Source organism: Lytechinus pictus, chromosome 6 (genome assembly GCF_037042905.1).
Source record: "Lytechinus pictus isolate F3 Inbred chromosome 6, Lp3.0, whole genome shotgun sequence".
NCBI lineage: Eukaryota > Metazoa > Echinodermata > Echinoidea > Temnopleuroida > Toxopneustidae > Lytechinus > Lytechinus pictus.
Genome location: NC_087250.1, coordinates 6,435,926 through 6,449,550, shown reverse-complemented (window position 1 = coordinate 6,449,550; position 13,625 = coordinate 6,435,926). Strand labels below are relative to the sequence as shown.

At 39.1% G+C, this 13,625-nt stretch overlaps 1 protein-coding gene across 1 annotated transcript in view; it reads right to left on the bottom strand.

Annotated features, from left to right (window-relative positions):
* Positions 1 to 6,146: 6,146 nt before the first annotated feature.
* LOC129263005 (uncharacterized) overlaps positions 6,147 to 13,625 on the bottom strand; it is a 63,593-nt gene continuing 56,114 nt past the window's right edge. The window contains exon 6 of the mRNA XM_064100779.1: positions 6,147 to 6,353. Within this exon, the coding sequence (XP_063956849.1) occupies positions 6,284 to 6,353 (70 nt within the window). The 3' untranslated portion in view covers positions 6,147 to 6,283. The remainder of the gene's footprint in view (positions 6,354 to 13,625) is intronic.

Genomic DNA, 13,625 nt, shown 5'->3' with positions numbered 1-13,625 from the left:
AACTATTCAGATAGAAGCACTAATCCACACGAACTGTTGAACCAATGTGGAAACAAACTCAATTTCTACTGGACTTGTATATATATACATTTTTCGCCATATTTATGTCGTAGTGTAAGTCATTTATTTGTTTTGTGAAACACCACACCATTATCTTTTCGGATAATATTGTTCAAGGAGGTGTCCTAGTTGTAAAAATGCTTATGAAAATGATTTAACATGGAAAGCACTCGCTGTAATGTTTATATTCAGAGTTAATGTCCACAGAGTGAATTCATTCAGCTAATGAGAATGATGATTATGTTGCTATCAATGAGAGTTTACAGAAATAAGTTATGGAAGATGCAGAGAGACCGATTGTACATAGTATCCATATAAGGAGTGTATACAAGAGGACATAACTCTCAGTATGATTAATACAGCGATGCATATAATTCAATACATTTTGGTGGCTTTGTCAAATTGTTTGGAATCCCTCTGCTAATGTGAGGATAAAACAAATGTGAGGACACATTCCTTGAAGAGGGGGGCTGTGTAGCGAACCAGTCCGCTACAGTTTTTGGTTATAATGCAGTAAACGTAGATGGCGCTATAGCTTTTGGTGCGTTAGAACTCAATTATCGACTTACGCAACGCACTGCGTAAGGCAGCTCTCGGAGACTATAAATTGCGGAGTTTCGCAGTGATCTCGTCACTTCGACGCTGGCGGAGGTCGGAGTCGGACGAATAACTCCCTGCGCTCCTCTCCAACTGGGCTGAATCAAGGAAAGGTTTGGAAATGAACATTGCTCGCCTAATTTCTACTACTGCAAATACAATTCTGGATAATTGGTGACGGTGTTAATGGTGATAACCTGTACAAATGCTGAACAATGATGTATAATTAAATTATGACCGTTGTCATAAACCAAATGTAATCATCGTCTCCAACCTGTGTGATCTATGGAATCCAATTGACTACTACAATATAAGCCTACCCATAGAGATTATACAGCTCCAATAGAAACCCCCTGTTATTCTATATTTCACCTGTTCAGACTACCTCTCAACACTCCACCCCATATATTTTGGGAAAACGGAACACGCCCGGGTCTCTACATAAGGCCATATATACGGAAACGCTCGTATTAAGGATGGCTAATAATTCATCAACAGATGAAGGTGATAGAGGCAAGGGACAAGCCGGCCCCCAGCATCCAGGACCCGTTCTAAGACGGGGGGCCGCCACAATACTTTAAGTTCGTTTGGTGTCAGAGGTGAAGCATTCAAGTGGTTTGAATCCTATCTTTCTTCCCATTCACAGATTGTGTGTATAAATGGCTGTCAATCAGCTGATTCACCTCTGACCCATGGCGTACCGCAGGGCTCTGTGGGCGGACCGACCCTTTTCTCAATGTACATGATTGGATTGCGGCAAGTGATGCTCCGTCACGGAATTGACTACCATATTTATGCGAATGACATTCAACTTATTATCATTACGAAAATACCCCGTTTGAGGTTTCACCGCAGTTGGGATCGCAAACTGCGGTATTAGACCCCATTTTTCATTTGAAACTCTCATTTCTCATTTGAACATTTCCGAGCCCCGATAAACCCGTCTTGGCCAGGTAATCCCTGTTGTCTCAATTTCACCTCCACAGGCCAGTAAAGCCAAGGACGAAATGATAAACAACAGCTGTGCTATTACGTAAGACTTCTCTGCCTGTAGAAGGAACTTCGGAATGAAATTATTGTCTTCGATATTTAATCACGTTTTCAAAGGCATATTGTATTCAAACATCCAATATTAGTCGTTTTTCAATTTCGAACGAAGAAAATCGACCTCGAAATAAGGAAAATAAGCGAATAAAAATTAGGGTATGCTTTGCATGCAGGGACTGCCCTCAGCGCTGCGATGCATCCCATAGTTTCTGTCCGTCCAGCAAGAAAATATGGTATGCATGCCGTTCACTCGCGCATTGATACAGTCCTAACGTTCGAAAAAAAAAACAACTGCCAGACAGAAAGAAAGAAGGAAAGAAAGAAAGAAAGAAAGAAAGAAAGAAAGAAAGAAAGAAAGGAAGGAAGAAAGAAAGGACGAAAGAAGAAAAAAGTTGCACTTCACCGCGTGTATACACGGAACTCCATAGCAGGCTCTTATAGACACGTTGCAATCCATCGTGTGTGGCCCCCTGCTGTGTGTGCTGGACTGTCGTGTTATCTTCGGACCGAAGTCAAGAAACAGGTGTTTTGATACTTAGGGCTTATAGTACTTGGAGAAGAGAATTGGTGAAAAAGAAACTGGGATATAGTGTTCTCAAACGGAGGTTTTTCGTCATGTTTCTTTTGATTCAACTCAGCAAGCAGCTGATAATGCTATTCGTCGTCTTCAATCAAGTATGATTGATGTTCACGACTGGATGCAAACCCATTCCTTGAAACTAAACTTAGATAAGTGCGAATTTCTTTTGTTTGGCTCTAAAGTGCAGCTCAACAAAATTGATGTCAATTCCTTTTCATTTTCTGGCCACACAATTTATTTGTCTCAAACTTGCCGTAATCTTGAAGTAACTTTTGATTCACATATGACAATGTCTTCCCAAATTTCAAATATCTGCAAATCAGTTCGGTATCATCTTCGCAATCTCGGATTTATCCGGAAATATTTATCTAAGTCCACGACCGCAAAGATAGTACATGCCTTGATTTCCTCCCTCCTTGATTTTTGTAATGCCCTTTTGTTTAATTTACCACAGGCTCAGTTACATAAGCTTCAGAAGCTTCAAAATGCAGCCGCTCGCATTGTCACTCTGTCAAGTAAACACTCACATATCACCCCCATCTTGTATTCGCTGCACTGGCTCCCTATCAAAAACCGGATTATCTTTAAGATTTTGTTGCTTGCCTTTCATAGTATTCGTGGATCAGCACCACAATACAGTCTTTCACTTACCAATCACTACAGACCAGGCAGATCTTTGAATTCATCCACCTCTGGCTTCCTTGTCATTCCGAAAGTTTCAAAAAGTTGGGGGGGGGGGAAGATCATTTGCTTTTGCATGCCCCACTTTGTGGAATAGCCTTCCTGAAGACATAAAAAATGTACCTCTATCGAAACTTTCAAAAATCTTCTAAAAACTTTGCTATTTAACTCTTAGCTCTTTATGCGCCTTTAGCACTCTACAGAGTGGATTTGGCGCTTTACAAGTCTCATTATTATTATTATTATTATTATTCAACATAATTAGGATCGTGGGTCTTTGTTTGCTTTTTTATTATTACTAACTTATTATTATTATTAATATTCATTTGTTATGGGTCTGGATGAAAGACTATGCTGTATTTCCATGTTATTTAACATAAATAAGGGAGTTGGGGTCCTTGTTACTTTTCCACCAGTTTTAATTAACTGGGTCTGGAGAAAAGACTAAGCTCGATTCTCATTTTTATTCCACTAGATATCATTATCGTATCTTAGTTTGGACTTATATAATAATTTTTGAAACAACCGGGTCTGGAAAAAGACTTTGGACGCATATTATAATTTTTGAAACAACCGGGTCTGGAAAAAAGACTTTGGACTTATATTATAATATTTGAAACGACTGGGTCTAAAAAAAAGACTTTGGATGTTTATTATAATTTTTTAAACAACCGGGTCTGGAAAAAAGACTTTGGACTGATATTATAATTTGTGAAACGACCGGGTCTGAAAAAAAGACTTTGGTCTTGCATTATAATTTTTGAATAAACCTGGTCTGGAAAAAAGACTTTGGATGTATATCATAATTTTGGAATTAACCGGGTCTGGAAAAAGACTTTGGACGTATATTATAATTTTTGAAACAACCGGGTCTGGAAAAAAGACTTTGGACCTGCATTATAATTTTTGAATTAACCGAGTCTGGAAAAAAAGACTATATTATAATTTTGAAACAACCGGGTCTGGAAAAAGACTTTGGACTTGTACTAAAATGTTTTATTAACCGGGTCTGGATGAAAGACTGCACTTTTATGCTATATGAACGCAATTACTACAGGATTTTAGTTTAGAATGGATTCGCCAAAAATCCTTTCAAATTTATTACATTTGTGGGTAAAGTCATTATTACATTTGTGGGCGATCAAAAATTATTACATTTGTGGGTAAAGTGCGTTATTACATTTGTGGGTGAAATTATTACATTTGTGGGTAAAGTGTTATTACATTTGTGGGCGTTATTACATTTGTGGGCGTTATTACATTTGTGTGTGATTATTACATTTGTGGGTGTAACAGAACCCCCCCCCCCCCCACCCCCGGTGCACCCATGCTGAATTGATACGCCACTAATGAGGAGAATGAGTCGAGTGCTTCGAAATTGCATTATTCCCAAGAAGTTATCATTAATATTATTGAAGGCTATTCTAAAACAACTAGTAAAGAAACTACAGCTCCCGTTCACACAATATTCTAGTAGGGCCTACTCTCACTGGTGAGAAGTTAAACCAAATTGAACCCCCCCCCCCTCCCCCCAAATCGCTCGCGCTTCGCGCTCCCATTGATATTTCATTATATATTCATGGATTTTTTTTCAAGAACACATTAAAAGAGTGGTCTTTAATTGCCTTTTTTAAAATGTGATTATAAGATAATTCAAAATCCATTTAAGGCACTTAAGTGAGCCTGGCTGGTAGGGAGTGGGCGCCATTTTTCGAAAGGTACACATGGGCGTCAAGAATCAGGTCAAATTTGGGCCGCCTTCTCACGAATTCTTGGATCCGCGCCAGGGTTCTATAACACAATAACCCAATTAGGACAATCATCCCCTGACAACTACTTCAAGGAAAATATGATCCCCATATTTTTACCGCCGGGGACTGTTACCCCCGGAAATTTATCCTCCAGACAATTACCCCGGCTCAGTACCTTTAGTACTGAGCCTTTAAAATGCCATCGACGTGACGAAATGGCGTGATACTTTATCTTGCCATGTATAATTAATAAGCTTATTATTTCGACATGGCGATATATTCTATCTTGTCAAGTCGATATGTCGACATGGCGAGATATGAAGTGTTCAAGTCCTGGCGAGAATCCCGATATATCGCCATGTTGACATATAACTTGTTACAAGTCGACTTGGCAAGATAACATATCTCACCATGTTGACGTATAACTTTTTATATGTGGACTTGGCAGGATAATGTATCTCGCCATGCGGACATAATAAGCTTATTTAGTCGACATGGCAAGATAAAGTATCTCGCCATGTCGTCAAGTCAATGGCATTTGAAAGGCTCCGTACTAGGGGTAATTGGCGTCTAGAGGGTAAATTTCCGGGGGGGGGGGGAGGGTAACCGTCCCCGACGATACAAATATGGGGATAATATTTTCCTTGAAGTAGTTGTCGGGGGGGGGGGGGTTGTCCTTTGGGTCATCGTTATAGAACCCCATGGACTCGTATCATTGACCTTTTGACTTCTTGATGACATTGGATCTCACTATATCCTGATCATAATTTTACACACACCACGGACTATCGGACCCGCGGACTATCGGACCCGCGGTCTATCGGGCCCGCGGTCTATCAGGCCCGCGGTCTATCGGACCCACGATCGGGCTGTAACCGTGGATGATTTATCATAACTTCATCACAAATACAATAAACTAATAACTTACCACTGTGAAGCTTATAATCTCCACTTTCCCCTGAAGTTATTTACATTAATACTCATTTACGCATGAGTGAGCAAAACAATTTGAAGAAGGGATACCAAAAAGTCACTTGGCGGGCTGTATCTGGGTTTTTAAAAAGAAAACCACATGTTTAAAAAGTTGAACATCTGCTCTTTAATTTGATACCTCAATTACAAAAAATGGGCTATAAAAACCAAAGTTTATGGTTGTTTGAAAAACATGTAAGGCTTGAATTTCAAGTTTTTCAAGCTAGCGTTCAGGCTTACTCTACACTTTGATGACGATCAGTCATTCCTTAAGTCTTTTTTTAACCGTGTAATAGCTTCTGTGGGAAACCGATGAAAACACGTTTGTTTAATGCAATTATGGAAATACAAGCATTATTTTGAGGGAACATAACTTTTTAGTTCTTGACCATTTTTTTTTATTAAGGTATCAAATGAAAGAGCAGATATTAAACTTTTTAATATTTCCTTTTCTTCTTGGACTGCCAAGCAAAAAAAATAAATAAAATGATGACCTACATTTAGGAGCCGACCCCCAATCATCTTTACTTTATAAGTGACCTTTTTTCCTTGTCAAATGACCTTCAATTTAGAGTGAAACTATACTTCTTCGATACTAGACACAACTCATGCTCACCTCAACACCAGACGTTGTTTTGAAGTCGAAAGACCAGCCATCGAGAAATCTTTGAATAAAAGGGAAAGGGCGATTGATGACAACATTATGATGAAAATACCTGCCGCTGGAAACGTAACGATAGCCTCATAACGTTTAAAGCTGTTTTAATTGTGCTAACAAAGAATATCCAATACAAATCCCCCACTTCAAAGAGTTACTGTTTTAATAGATCCCATAGCATGTATAATATCAAGGAAAAGATGGCCCGTTGGCCCCTTTAATTCAAACCCCATTAAAACCTTGTGGTCAAACGTTTGTTAAGGTCTTAAAAGCGACCTTGGCTTATAACGCAACTCGACGGGTAAGTTCGCGAAAAAGTGTCCTATTGCAAATATAACGTACGCGCGCACACTGAATGGGGAGTTTATGCGAGAAAATCACTTCAGTACACGGCACCAATTTTCCATAAAATACGTGAGTATTATTGATAGAATCGTACTTTATCAGTTATGTATTGTTAGGGAATAATTATAATTGGCGTGAATTATACAATTTTTTTTTCTTCATTTTTTTTCTTCATTTTTTTAAATATGTTTTATTGATTTTCAAAGGTTTACAATCATCGAATCAATATACATGTAATAAAAAAAAGTTAAGCAGCAAAAAAAAATAACAATAATGATAAGAATAATAATAAGATATATAAAACACCAAAACATAAATACTGCAGCATAATATACCAAATAAGCATTACACACCACTTGTAAAGCAAAACCCAAAGAAAAGTCAATCATTAAAAAAAGAAGACAAAAATACTCCCATAAACATGATAAAGTACATTTAAATGAAGATGGAAATGTACACATGGTACATGTATAAATTTCATGTGCTAAATAGCAATATCAGTGGTCATATGTTAAATCTCCATTTCCGAAAATGCATGCTAAGTTTATTATTTTTTTTTGGCAATACCATATTCAAGTTTTTTGTTAACAGCAATAAAGGCTTTATAACCTTCAAAACTTAGTGGCTTATTTTGAAATTTGCATATATAAATATAATATTTAAGTAAGAGAAACCAAAAAGTTACGAATTTGTCGGACTCAAAACCAAACATTTTTTTCAAATATAGAGATAGTTTGTAGTTTATCACTTTTCTTAGCAATAGCCTTAATAGCTTCAACCCAAATGGGTTTAACAACAGGACACTCTATAAACAGATGGACATACGTTTCAGGAGCAGCTTTACAAAGAGAACAGTTAGGGGAGTCTTTTCTTTTAATTTTATACAAAAAATCATTTAAACCTATTGCTCTGTGAAATAACTTAAAATAAAAAGAACGAATGCGCATACTAATAGTACATTTGAAATTATTTAGATGATTTTTTTCCCAACTGACCTGACCAGTATCATCAAGGTCTTTTTAAAAAGTCATTTGTTTTTCTGAAAGACATGGTTCTAATATAACTCTATATGCAAATTTGGGGACCTTGTGAGTTTTCAATAGTTGGTTTCTTATTTTGTCAAATATCTTATCCGTGGTCAGGTCGGATGTGACCAACCAATCAGATGGTATATTTTTCAATAGAAAATTGCATTTCCTCCTATCGTGTTTACTGATATCATAATCTAATACAAGTTCTTCAAAGAGTTTATGGCCAGGATGGGGAGGGTTAAGCAAATCACTATTATAAACTATTCCATTGTCAAGCCAGTCTTGGTACAAAAAATAATGCTTTGATTTTGAACAGATATTTTTATTAAACCAAATGCACTGGCAAAAACCTATTGAAGAAAATGTTACATTGAATTCAGTTTTGACAAAATATTCTCTGAATATATACCATGTATGGAGTGATTCAGCCAATTGAAAGGATGTTAATTTATTCAAAATACTGAGAGGAGCATAGGATTTCCATAAAATATCACTTTTATCATTAAAATGACTTAAAGCAGACATTTCAATTGATTTCCACAAGCTTTCATAATTATCATCCAGGAGCTTTTTGACCCATGACATTTTTTGTGCCACAGAGAAAGCATATGGATCAATCATTTTTAAGCCACCTCCACTAAAATCATTCCATATAAATTGTCTTCTGACCCTATCACTGCCTACACCCCATATAAATCTAAACAAAATTGCATTCAATTGTCTAAACAATTTATTGGGTATTTTGATACACAATACTGAAAAAAATAAAGAAGTTGTGGCAGCAATAGGGTCTTTATGACACAGATCTTCCCAGCTAGAGATACATTTCTAGCGCGCCAACAGTTTAAAGTACTATCAATGGATTTAAGTTTCACCTTATGATTAAGATCATATAATTGTTTTGTGTTCAATGAAAAATGTATACCCAAAGTTTTAAAATAATATTTGTTCCATTTCAAACCATTCTCAGAAAATGGAGCTAAATGTGAACCCTTTTTAGATCCGATCCATATTGCTTCTGATTTGGAAATATTGAGTTTACACCCAGAACATTCAGAAAAATTATCAATTGTTTCAAATAATGATTTAAAGGATTTTTCAGAGCCATCAATAAAACATGTAGAATCATCAGCTAGCAAAGAAATTTTCAGTTCAGTAGATGTACTTTCAATAGGAATTCCATTGATGTTTTTATTTTGTCTAATAGCAAGAGCCATTGTTTCGATCACTAATAAAAACAAGTAAGGGGAAATGGGACACCCTTGAAAAATTCCTCTTTCCATGTTTATGGGGTTAGTCAAATGTCCATAATTAGTGACATAGCTTCTCCTGGAACAGTAGAATACTTTCATCCATTTAATGAATTTGTCGCTAAAATTAAACTGTTTTAATACATGGAAAAGAAAATCATGGGAAACACTATCAAAAGCTTTTTGAATATCCGCTACTCTGGGCCAAAATTTTGGAACAGTTTACCAGCCCGCCTACAAAACTCTCGTTCTTTGCAATCTTTCTCTTATAAAATGAAACTTTATTTAAATGCTAGCACTGACAGAGATAATCGACATGTTGACATGCTTGAACTACCTTCCATTTCTAATGTTAATTAATGCACATGCCTTACCTGTTGCTCTGCTAGACAAATGTCACTCAAGCTCTTTATACATGTACCAATGTTACGTAATTGCGACCAGTTTACTCTGTTATTCAAATGAACTTATCTTCTAATGCCTACATTTCCTCTCCCTTTTCTCCATCTGTGTTTCTTTTTCTACTCTTAACTTTCTTATTTATATGCAATTACATATTATGTCATTACAGTACATAACTTGTTATTTATTTGTATCTGGCGACCCCAACTCAAGCTCTGCTTTCCGGGTTTTCGCCTCCTTCAAAATTGTGTCGAAATATATACTGTATTCGTTACTATGTCAAATATTATTTTGTATCTGTTTGAAGAAAATAAATGTGATTTTCAATCCAATCCAATATCCAAAAGGAGAATTGTACCTGCAGTTTGGTTAAATTCTGTATTTTCTATTATATAATTAATTAACCTGATATTGTCCCAAATATTCCTGCCCTTTAGGAATCCGGATTGGTCAGGGTGAATCAAATATGTGAGACATTTTTTCAAACGATTTGCAAGAGTTTTGGCTAAAATGTTATAATCTACTGTGAGCAAAGATATAGGTCTAACATTTTTCAAATAGCGCCATTAATTGTGTGTTGCGTATTTTATGTGATAGCGCCACCTTGTGGTCGCTTTGGCTTTTTGAAGTGTTTTCACTGTTTTTGCTTTGTATGCACTTCGGTAGCATCTCCTACCTGCTGCGGTTCGTGTTAAATAAATAGTTCAAATTGTACGCCTTGTCTGTCGACTTGTTTGTTCTTTCGTGGTGGCAGCTTCAGAAACGGATCCTAGCCTTTTCACTGCCCAAACGGTCTTCGTGCTGGCTTAGCAGTCAGGCATCCAACTCTAGCTGGTTGGGGGTAAGTGTACTAACCTTCACTCACATACACGGCTCGGCATAACGGTACGGTATATCTATCAAGTATCATAGTCCCATCTATCCAATTTCGTGTCACTAATAATAAAAGTAAACTATGGCTACCCCCAGAGCACCCAAACAATGGTGTCTCACCAAAAACGAATCAGTCACATCTTTTGAGAATTGGAAGCAGAATTTGATTTACATCCTCACCCTCGATCCCAACTTTGCAATATTCTTAGGCACCGATTTTACATGGCATAAGAAAACCAAACGTGACCCACTACGTGGTATGTCAAATGACCCCATTTCCGAGCCGCCAGAGACAAAGCGGTCTGCCCAACAGAAAGCGAGCATGTTGGAGCTAATGGTTGGGCAAATTGCGAATTACTGCCCGATAATATCACGTAATTCTATAATCCGTGATTCTACTTCACTGGGTGACATTTGGGGCAAGATCAGGCTACATTATGGCTTTCAAAGTAGTGGTGCCCACTTCCTTGATTTTTGCGTTATCAAGCTAGAGGCGGATGAACGCCCAGAAGATTTGTATCAAAGGATTCTTGCCTTTGTTGATGATAATCTCCTTAAAGGAGAATGAAACCCTTGAAACCAGCTGAATCCATATCAAAGAAAAAATTCAAAGAAACATATTGTTGAAAGTTTAAGGAAGATTGAATGAATAATAAGAAAGTTATGAGCATTTAAATATTGAGATCACTAATGCCATGTAGATCCTCCCATTGGCAATGCGACCAAGATCTGTGATGTCACACACGTACAACTCCCTCATTGCTTAGTACTTATTTCACTTATATTCTCACTTATTATAGAATCTATCACAAGGTGAGGTGTTCTCTTTATGAGAGGACAAGTACAGAGGTTTCACAACATTATATCATTGATGAATCGTTTGTCATATGATAAGAATGAGCAAAAATAGATGTTTTGGGGTGTATTTTCAGTGTCCAAAAGGGGAGAGTTGTTCATCTGTGATATCATAGATCTTGGTTGCGTTGCCAATGGGAGGATCTCCATAGCATTAGTGATCTCGACATTCAAATGCTCCTAACTCTTCTATTGCTAGTCCTATTTTACTCAAACTTTTGTTGATCTTATTCTTTGATTTTTCTGCTTTCACAAAAGCTAACTTGCTCCAAGAGTTTCATTCTCCTTTAAGGTTAATGCTGGTATATCTCACCATGGTGAATTTATTTCAGAAGATGAAGAGTTGACTCCTACACTTGATAATTTTTTAGTCCTCCAATGGTTACAATTGATCCATTCTGATCTCCCTCGTCTGGTAAAGCAGAGGTATGGCACTGAGCTGCGTGCTCGATCTCTCTCGTCTCTCAAGCCAGAGATTTCTCAAGCCCTCAACAGCCTGCTCGGTGAGATTTACTCCACCGAAAACTCTCGTGCTATGCGTGCTACTGCCTCTTTCCCTCAGCGGAAGGGACGCATGAGCAAGTTTCCCACTCAGGCTCAACCACGCCGCACAACGAAATCACAGTATTCGAATAAACCACGTCATAACAAATACCGCCCTCTTTGCCGCGAGGCGCGCTGGCCCGATACTCATTACCTTAGCGATTGCACATATTTGCCTGAACAAGATCGTCGCTTCATAGCCAAAGCCCGTCAAGTCGCCAATATCTTTGGAGACGAGGACTTTGACGACGACAGTGATGCCAGGGAGCCTGAACGATCTCCATCAACCGTCAGCCCCACAGACGAGAATCCTCAGCAGTCTCAAACTTCTGCCCTGCGAGTACAGATTCGCCAGTCTCCGTATTTTGATGCGTTTTTTGGACACCATGCCACCCGTATTACGGTAGACAGTGGTGCCACAGGTAACATGATTCGTGCCGCAACTGTGCAAGCCCTTGGCGGCGAAATAAAACCTAGTTCGCAATCTGCACATCAGGCGGATGGTGTATCTCCCTTGGAATTACAATGTAGTAGGGGAAACATGTCTCACCTTCTCACGTGAATCTCGGCAACTTGTGTTTGAGGGCCTTTTTGTTCATGAGTTGGATGTTGAAGTTCTCGCTGGGACTCCTTTCATGGAATTCAATGACGTCTGCGTTCGGCCTGCTAAGCGCCAAATATGCATTGGCGATGACTTAGTGATTACTTATGGCTCAAAACCCTTGTCTAACAAGAAGTCACATTCTGTTCGTCGGGCACATGTCCTTCGTGCCCCTCCGCAGTCCACCGTCCTGTGGCCTGGTGATTTTGTTGAATTGACAGTTCCTGCTGATTTGTTATCCCATGAGACTGTTGCCCTCGAACCCCGTGTTGTCAGTTCGAAAGTTCCTTCTAGCGCTCGCCAGTCATGGCCCAATCCCTTTATCGTATCAAGCGTGGCAGGAAAAGTTCGTATCCCAAACCTCTCGGATGAGCCTCGCCTTCTCCGCAAGAACGAGCATTTTTGTCAAGTTAGGCCTGTGTATGTTAATGAGCCAACTAAATCTGGCACACTTGTACCTGAGCCGGTCAAGCCACAGCCCTCTGTGCCTAGAGTAACTAAACACTCTGATGCTATCTCTTTAGATCCGGATAGCGTCCTCTCTCCTAGCTTACGGCAGTACTTTGTCATGCTCCATTCTGAGTTTGATGACGTGTTCGATCCTGCTTTCACAGGTTACTACGGTTCTGCTGGTCCATTTGAGGCAGTGGTGAACATGGGGCCGGTCCAGCCTCCTCAGCGGAAGGGTCGCTTGCCCATGTATGCCCGCCCATCCCTCGTTGAACTTCGGTCGGTGTGGTGTGTTTGCCCACCCAGAAGATGTAGGCATTACTGTAGAGTATCTCAATCCCTCTTTCTTGGTGAAGAAACCCAATGGTGGTTTTAGACTCGTAACAGCCTTTGCCGATGTTGGACGTTACTCAAAGCCCCAACCATCCCTCTTACCTGACGTTGACTCAACCCTTCGCCATATTGGTCAATGACGATACCTTATTACCTCAGACCTTGTCAGTGCCTTCTACCAGATACCCCTTGCGAAGGTCTCAATGAAATATTGTGGTGTGGTAACCCCGTTTCGCGGAGTAAGGGTTTACACTAGGTCGGCTGTGGGAATGCCTGGATCAGAAACAGCTCTTGAGGATCTGATGTGTCGTGTTCTTGGTGATTTGTTACATGAAGGTGTTGTTGTCAAATTAGCCGATGACTTGTTTTGTGGGAGAAATACCCCCGATGAGCTATTGGATAATTGGACTCGTGTCTTACATGCTCTCCGTTCTGCTGGACTTCGCCTTTCCCCAAAGAAGACAGTCGTTTGCCCCAAGTCGACTGGCGTTCTTGGTTGGATCTGGTCTCAGGGCACTCGTCGCTCTAGCCCCCATCGTGTCGCAGCCCTGGCCTCTTGCGACCTACCCAAAACTGTCAAGGGTCTGAGGTCATTC